Source organism: Bidens hawaiensis, unplaced genomic scaffold (assembly GCF_021521415.1).
Source record: "Bidens hawaiensis isolate Kalapana, Puna unplaced genomic scaffold, B.hawaiensis_p1.1 tig00004664_1, whole genome shotgun sequence".
Lineage (NCBI taxonomy): Eukaryota > Viridiplantae > Streptophyta > Magnoliopsida > Asterales > Asteraceae > Bidens > Bidens hawaiensis.
The window spans coordinates 1,078,348-1,087,003 of record NW_027491285.1 but is presented as its reverse complement, the minus strand read 5'-3'; the positions used below and the strand labels follow the sequence as shown (position 1 = coordinate 1,087,003).

At 40.9% G+C, this 8,656-nt stretch overlaps 1 protein-coding gene across 1 annotated transcript; it reads right to left on the bottom strand.

Moving 5' to 3' along the window:
* Nucleotides 1-4,383: 4,383 nt before the first annotated feature.
* On the bottom strand, nt 4,384-4,817 carry LOC143627383 (uncharacterized). The gene is made up of 2 exons (XM_077097220.1): nt 4,492-4,817; nt 4,384-4,441 (listed from the first exon to the last, which is right to left on the bottom strand). Exons 1-2 carry the CDS (start codon nt 4,815-4,817, stop codon nt 4,384-4,386), a joined length of 384 nt encoding a protein of 127 aa, XP_076953335.1.
* Nucleotides 4,818-8,656: the final 3,839 nt, after the last annotated feature.

Here is an 8,656-nt window from a genome sequence, read left to right as displayed (position 1 = left end):
CAAACACAAAACTTTCTTCTATAGCGTCATCCTCGCTTACATGAGGAAGACACATGTTAGTAGAACCTGACCTAAAAGATTTATTTTCACAAGAATAATCAAATGAATTTGAAAAGGTATGCAAAACTAACATACGATTACCAAAGGCCATGCACAATGTTCCGTCTCGGCAATTGAGCATTTGATGTTGCCAAAAACGGTCTCCCCAATATCACTCTCGGCTCTTCTTCATTCTCTACCGGTTCCCTCGGGGCAACTCCAACCTTTACTGCAACTCCAACCAACTTCCCTCGGGGCCGTCTTCGAGTGAAATCAGCTAACACCAATGTGGTGTCAACTTCTTGTAAAGGTCCAAACTCAAACCGGTCATAAACACTCCCCGGTAGATCACTTACACTTGCACCATAATCAACTTGCGCCTTGGTGGTCTTGAACTCTCCAATCTGAATGGAAATAAGTGGTGCCCCTATTTCAAATTCTTCAACTGTGTCGCTCACCCCCATGATCTTTAATGGTGATAGCACTAATGTGTACGTTTTTACCATTTGATGAAGTGCTACTCTGATCGCTTGGGTTCTTCACAGTATCACTTGGTAGCTTGGATGGATTCCTCTTCAAACTAGCCACTTCTTCTGCAAGCTGGCTCCCCTGTTTGTCTCTCGTAGCATTAGCTTTCTCTTGGAGCTCTAATCTTTGATTCATTCTTTTATTCTGAGCCTCCTGATCTGTCTTCATTTGCTTCAAAAAATCCATTACGTCCTTAATCGACTCCTCCTTGTTACCCGAAGAGCTTCCTTGACCTTGTGCCGCCCCTTGAATTTGCTGACCTTGCTGATAACTCTTCTAATAACTCTTGTTGTAACCCCCGATTCTCTTTGATTATCCCGCTTTGACCGCTACCCCTCTCGTTCCTATATTGACGCTGATTTGACTGATAACCTGCTTTTTGGGAATTCCCTTGAAAATTCGGGTTTTGCTACGTGTTCAGGTTTCCATAGCTGAAATTGGGGTGGTTTCGGAGGCCCGGGTGATAGGTGTTTGAATTCATAATATAATGGTACCTCTTCTCACCCTGAACAAAGTTCACCTCCTCTTCTTCCTCTTCTTCTTCGTCTTCCAACACAACCCCACACGTAGCCACTACAAGGCCTATTCCTCCACAACCCTCACAAACTGGATACGCCTTTCATAACTTGCCTTTTTCTTTCACTCCCACTCCCATCAATTGATCCAACTTTCTCTCCAACCTAGCCATACTATCATTCGACTCACCACTATCCTCGGCTTTCACAACCGCCCTTTTAATCATGCGGTTTGACTAAGCTTGTCTTTTTGAATTCATTGCATGCCGCTCTAAGTGCTACCAATCTTGATTTTCATCATTTGTCAAAAACAACCCATTTATGGTCGACTGAAGATCACGCAGATCATCGCTCGATAACCCATCATGAAACACTTTGATCAACTCCCACAATGCAATCCCATGATGAGGACAAGTTCTTAACAACCTCTTGAATCTTGTGAACGCCTCATGAAAAGTCTCACCCGACCCTTGCTGAAAATTTCTGATGGAGATTTGGGCCTTGGATGTTCTTTGTGGGGTGTAGTACTCATCCAAAAACTGTTGAGCCAGATCTTGCCACATGTAGATACTTGTTGACGGTAGAGATAAGAACCACTGCTTCGCTAGATCTTTAAGGCTGAATTGAAACACAACTAGCTTGACTTCATCAGCAGTGAACCCTTGACTCAAGATAGTGGCACAAATCGCATTAAACTTGCTCAAGTGTAGGTATGGTTCTTCAGATGCTTTCCCATGAAAGGTAGGCATCCCGGTCAGGTTACTTTGTCTTACTGAAAACGTTCTTCCTTCTCTAACCGGGATCACAATGGGAAGCGGGTTCGTGGCCACTTGTGGAATGAAGTGGCTTTGAATCCCCCGAACAGGCGCTGGAACGAATGCCCTCAGAACCCCATCATCAAACTCGTACTCGGGAAATTGCGGCTCGGGAATCTCTTGTCTTCTTTGAGCTCGACGGTTTCTTGGTGGCTGAATGGGTTCGGGTGTTCGGTTTCGAGGGGGTTGTTGTTGTCGTCCATAATACCGACCCCCTTGAGCATTCTCCATCTCTTCCTCATCCTCAAACTCATCGAATAGTCTCCGCCGATTAGCTACCCTTTCAAATTCAAAATTTACCCTATTGTTTGGCGGTTCAGACCGTATAGAGCGACCATCTCTCATATTGTACTGTCTCTGAGCTCTTCGGTTTTGGTTCTGTTTAACATGTTGATGTAGTGGTGGGTTTGGTGGGTTTAATGGTGTTAAGTTATGGAATGGAGGGTTTTGTGGAATGGGTTGTTCTTGGCGTGGAGGTGGATTAATATTGTCGGGTTGAAACATCGGTGGCATTGGGTATGGGTTTTCTTCCTAGTGATTCATGTCTTCTTCTTTCGGCCTCGAAGTTTCACCTGTTTTCTATTTTGCCCGGTTTCTTCTCGCGGCTTTCTCAATCTCAAGATCAAACTGCAACACGTCCTTGTCTCGAGCAAATCTCGTATGCATCCACCTAAAAGAATAACCGCACACACCAAACAAGCACACCCCGCGTAAAATCAACGAAGAAAAGAAATTAAACTAAAATTAAACTAAATTAAACTAAATCATGCTAATTTAAACTAAACTAAACAAGCACTAAGGGTGTTGAGTCCACGGCAACGGCGCCATTTTGACGTGGGCTGTCGTGGTCTACTCAAACAATTAATTTTAAAACTTAAATACCTATAATAAATACGGGTAAGTAAGGTCGTCTCTATAGGGACTCAAGGAAAGTGCTAATTTTAATACTACTAATTTAATTATTAAACTAAGTCGGACAGACGATGTCAGGTAATTTTTAGAAAAAGATTAATTAAAACTAAATAATTACTTAAAAAGGATTTGTAAATAATATTAATGAAAAGTATTCATTCTAGGTTCGGTTAATGTGTTATTCAACTTAATTCCAGATTCATTTATCTTGATTACAAAGTAATTACTAAACCTAGTAGTTGGATTGTGATGTCAAACGATACCCTAACCAAATTGATGGCACAATTGAACTCGGTTTACCTAATTACCAACTTATGTTTGTTAAAACCAATTAAGAGACAATATTTGATGATAACTAGTCAATGACACAAGAGCTTAAACCCTAAATGTTGATGACACAACCAAACAGATGATGTATTAATTTATAATCCCAAACACAAATTGTTTAAATAATCAATCAAGAATTAAGCAAGACCAAAGCAATAACTCAATCAAGCTCATAAACATTAAGCATATGAATCTGGTCAGAAGTTAACATACACCAAACCTACCTTAGAATGAACACGAAAACTTAGCCAAGCATTGACATATCAATTATATCACTTATCTTGATGAACATGCAATCCCGAGATAAACCGGAAGCCTTAGAATGGTAGAAAGTCGCCCAACACAGCCTCTTTTGCCTCTGGAGGTCGTAAAATCCGAATGGCGAGGTTATGGGGTTTATATAAGGCAAAACTTAATTTTTGCCGACTTTGATCATCTTCGCGTATCGTGAAGATGCTATGCATGCTCATTCGTGTATCGCGAAGGACAAAATAGTTGCGGCCAGAATCTTGCAACTTCGCGTTTGCGAAGTTGTTCTCCCTGCATCTTCGCGTATCATGAAGATGCAATTTTTCAGATTTTCTTTATTTTCTTTTCTTGAATGCCTCATGATGCGTGCAATTTCAATCTCTCACTTCTAGATCTTCGTTCCAAGCCTGTAAATATACTCATTAAGCTCCATAGCTTCCAAGTTCCTGAAAACACATAAACATACTTGAAGTACCAATGTTCATTCGATTGTTTAACTAAAATTACCTAATTAATATATAAAATAAACTAACTTTTACCCAACCATCAATATTAATCATTCAAAGTACTACCAAACCAACTAACCCCAAGCAATATATAATATGAATAACGGCTGCAAATAAATAAACATAAAATGTATACGGCTCCTGCTGCTCCATCCACACACTTGAATATTGCGTTATACTTCAAAGGGATCTTCTTTCTCACACCATCATTCTTCAAAACTTACAAAACTTAAAAACAAATAAAAGCTAGAAAAAAACTATGTTAGTGACTCAAGGAAAAATGAAAATAAAATAGAAATAAAAAATAGGAAAGAATTTACAAACCCTATACTTGAGTTTTCACTCAAGATCCATGTATGCCACTTCAGTGCGATGGATCGAGGAGTTTCCTCCATCTAGATTGATTTTTCCAGTCCTCAAAGATGGCGCTTTAAGCGATGACTGTTCACCTTCCAAGATGTTCCATTGTCCGGATTCTCCAACTCTACTACTCTATTCGGGAAAACCTCTTTTACCAAGTACGGTCCCGTCCACTTTAATCGCAACTTTCCTACAAACAAATTCAAACGAGAGTTAAATAGCTGTACCTTATTACCTTACTTGAACTCCTTTCCGCCTTTCAACCGTCGATCATGTTGAGCTTTCGTCTTCTCTTTGATTTTTAATGATCGAGAATATGTTGCATCCCGAAGCTCCTCCAATTCATGAATCTGAAAGTACCTTTTCCTTGCGGCCTTGGTAAGATCGACATTTACCGTCTTCAACACCCAATTAGCACGAAGCTCCAATTCAACCGGAAGATGACAACACTTACCGTAAACAAGCATAAACGGTGTAGTACATAATGGAGTCTTGTATGCGGTTCGGAATGCCCACAATGCATCATCAAACTTTTCCGACCAATCTTTCCGACTCGCCCCAACCATCTTTTCCAAAATCCTCTTCACCCCTCGATTTGCATTCTCGACTTGTCCATTCATTTGAGGGTGATAGGCGGTAGAGGTACGATGAGTAACCCCATAACAAGCTAATGTTTTCTCCATGACGGTATTACAAAAATGGGTTCCCCGATCACTAATAATAGCTCTCGGAGTACTAAAATGAGTAAACAACTTCTTAAGAAACCTCACAACAACTAGTGCATCATTCGTAGCCAACGCTTAGGCTTCCACCCACTTCGACACATAATCAATCGGCACCAAAATATACATATTACCATTCGATGTGGGAAACGGCCCCATGAATTCAATGCCCAAACATCAAAGATTTCAAGAATTTGTATGGGTTTTTGAGGCATCTCATTCTTGGAGGAATGATTACCTATTCTTTGGCACACATCACAAAGCTTCACAAACTCTTCAGCATCTTCACAAAGTTTCTATTCTTTGGCCAATAGAAACCACTATCAAACACCTTCTGCGCGGTAGCATGTGCACCATGATGACCGTCAGTCAACCCCTCGTGAACATGCTTGAGAATATCCTAACCTTCCTCTTTCGTCACACATCTCCTCAGAATCCGATCGCCACCAATCTTAAACAAAAATGGGTCATCCCACACATACCTATGCACATCCCGAAAAAACTTCCACTTTTGTTGCGTAGTCATACCCTCCAACACGATATTCTTCGCCAAATAATTAGCAAAATCAGTGAACCATGGCATACCGTGCTTCTCAGTTGCAACAAAATCGATCGACTCATGAGGGAATGTATCACCGATCTCTTCCTCACGCAACTCTTCTCTCCTCGGATCTTCTAAAAGAGACAATTGATCAGCCGCTACGTTCTCTGCACCCTTCTTATCTTTGATCTTGATGTCGAACTCAGAAAGCAGAAGAATCCACTGTATAAGACGAGGCTTCGTGTCTTTCTTCTGGAAGAGGAAACACAAGGCCGCATGATCGGTAAAAACGGTGGTCTTCGAAAGTTCGAGATACGAGCAGAACTTGTCAAATGCAAACACACGGCTAAAACTTCCTTCTCGGTGGTGGTGTAGTTCTCTTGAGCATCGTTCAACGTCTTGCTAGCATAATAGATAGGGTGAAATTGTTTGTCTCGCCTTTGCCCCAAAACCGCTCCAACTGCATAGTCGCTAGCATCACACATGAGCTCAAACGTCAAGCTCCAATCGGGAGAACATAGAATGGGAGCACTTACGAGCTTTGCTTTCCAAAACATGAACGCCTTCACACACTCATCAACAAAAACAAAAGGCACACCTTTCTCGAGGAGTTGGGTCATCGGGTGAGTAATTTTTGAAAAGTCTTTGATAAGCCGCCGATAAAATCCCGCATGGCCTAAGAAACTCCTAATCTCTTTCACATTCGTCAGTGGAGGAAGTCTACTTATAGTATCAACCTTTGCCCGATCCACCTCTATACCATCTCTTAAGATCTTATGTCCCAATACGATCCCTTCTATCACCATAAAATGGCATTTTCCCAATTCAACATCAACTTCATTTCAATACACCTCTTCAACATCTTCTCAAGATTAGCAAAAAAATGATCGAAAGAATTACCGTAAATTGAAAAATCGTCCATAAACACCTCCAAGGACGTCTCAGTCATATCTTGAAAGATGGCCAGCATACAACGCTGAAAGGTAGCCGGATCGTTACATAGTCCAAACAGCATGCGTCGGTACGCAAACGTGCCATAGGGACATGTAAAATCGTCTTCTCTTAGTCTTCTGGTGCAATGGGGATTTGAAAATATCCTGAAAAACCATCAAGAAAACAATAAAACTGCTGACCTACCAAATGCTCCAACATCTGATCAATAAACGGCAACGGAAAGTGGTCCTTCCGAGTGGCATCATTCAACCTCCTATAGTCAATACACACACGCTAACCGGTAACCGTACGCGAAGGGATAAGCTCATTCTTATCGTTCATCACTACAGTCATACCTCCCTTCTTCGAAACAACTTGGGTTGGGCTCACCTATGGAGAGACGGAAATCGGGTATATCATCCCGACGTCCATCAACTTCAATCCTCCTTCTTGCATATTTGGATTAAGATGTCTTTGTGGTTGCACCACCGGTTTGTACTAATCCTCCATTAAAATCTGGTGCGTTCATGTAACATCCGTTGATTTTCGATAAAAGGTTTAACCTTGTAGTGTTGTGTACACCTTTCGGGCTTGACCCGGCATCCTCTCGAGAGCTCCTTGCAACCCTCGTAAGCTGGTCATACTTAACTTTTCTTACAAGTTCAACCATCAGTAAAGTATAGGGGCTAGAATGTATTATTGTATTATATTATATTATAAAAAAAAATAAAACCCTAGCCTTACCCTAAATCCCGATCGGCGCCATCAGCCCCCCTCCTCGTTTTGCGAGCAATCAGCCACGGTCCAGCCATCCAAAGTTCAATTCCAGGTCGGTACTAAAGTCCCACAACTCTTTTTCACCTTAATTCATCCATATGGCGCGTTTATTCGTCAAAATTTGGTTGTTTTTAGGCTTGTCGGGTGGCTGTCCAATTGAGTAGTTCCGGGGCTGTTTTGGCTAAGGTTTTTGCACCAACATCTTCCTAGGTATGTATAGTATAACATACTTTAAAATCATGTCCACTGGTGTTAGTTTGATTGGTCAATTAGTTGTAGATTGAAAGTGGATATTCGGTTGTCTAGAATAGCGAATTATTGCGTTTAACGCGAGTATTGGAGTGATTAACGACCAATTTAGTTCGGGTGACCTTGGTTCGGGTTACGGGCTGTTGAAAAATCATTTTTATAAGTTTTGGGGCTGAATTGGTTGTCGGTTACTCAAACGGGTCGGTACAACGCGCAATTGCATTTATTGAATAGTTGGTGCGTTGTACTTGCGAGTTACCGACCCATTTGACTCGTGTAGCGTCGTGTGGACTTGTGGCGGAGTGGATTTTAATTGCCTAAACGACCCTTAAACACGCGTGTTAGGGTCACCTAGTGCTTCCGGGGGTAATTTGTGAATTCTTTATTCCCGGGAGTATTTATGGGTCGTTTTGGTAAATGTAAGGCCTCGGGAGCAGTTGTGATTGAGTTTGATGAGGTTGAGGTTTTAGGTAACTCGAACCATGTTAGAACGTCTCTTAGGATAAACGAGTCATCTCGATGTCAATAGTATTGATTGTATGTAAACCGATAGGAGTTTGAGTTGTGGGGCTACGTAGGGATCCTCTAGCTTGTGGTGAAACCATACCTAGTGTCAGGTGAGTTCATGATGCCCTTTTTTTATCTTTTTACGTTTTGGGCTAGCATACACACCGAAATACAATTTTACACGATTTTACGCGTTACAACTATTTGAATGGTATTACATGGTCTTACTCGTGATTGTGCATTTTGAAAGCTATATTTGAATTTTTTTCTATGCCTTAGGATATTTTAGACTCGTTTATGGTCTTATATATTTTAAGTTATATACATTAATTATGGTCTAGACTCGAGGATGTTAATAGGCTTGGTAGTAATTGAATACGAGTAGACCTATTTACTTAGTTCATTTATTGGACTGATTGTTATATATTACCTTATGGCCCATAGGCTTACTTGTAATATGGTATATTTTGGGGATGATATATATACACACACACACATATATATTTATGTATGTATGTATGAATGTATGTATGTATGAGTATGTGTTACCTTATAGCCTACGGTTGTGTGATGACATTTAGTTCCTTGTGACTAAGAATGATATGAGTAGGCTTATTGATGTGTGTGTGCATGGTGATCACGGCCGGGTCAAATATAATACTCGGGTTTTCAAATC

Excerpts from the sequence above, each read along its gene's own strand:
- LOC143627383 (XM_077097220.1), bottom strand. The coding sequence starts at position 4,817 with ATGGTTGGGGCGAGTCGGAAAGATTGGTCGGAAAAGTTTGATGATGCA. Across the intron at positions 4,442-4,491 it reads AAAGGCGGAAAGGAGTTCAA|GAAAGTTGCGATTAAAGTGG; the intron begins GTAAGGTAATAA and ends ATTTGTTTGTAG.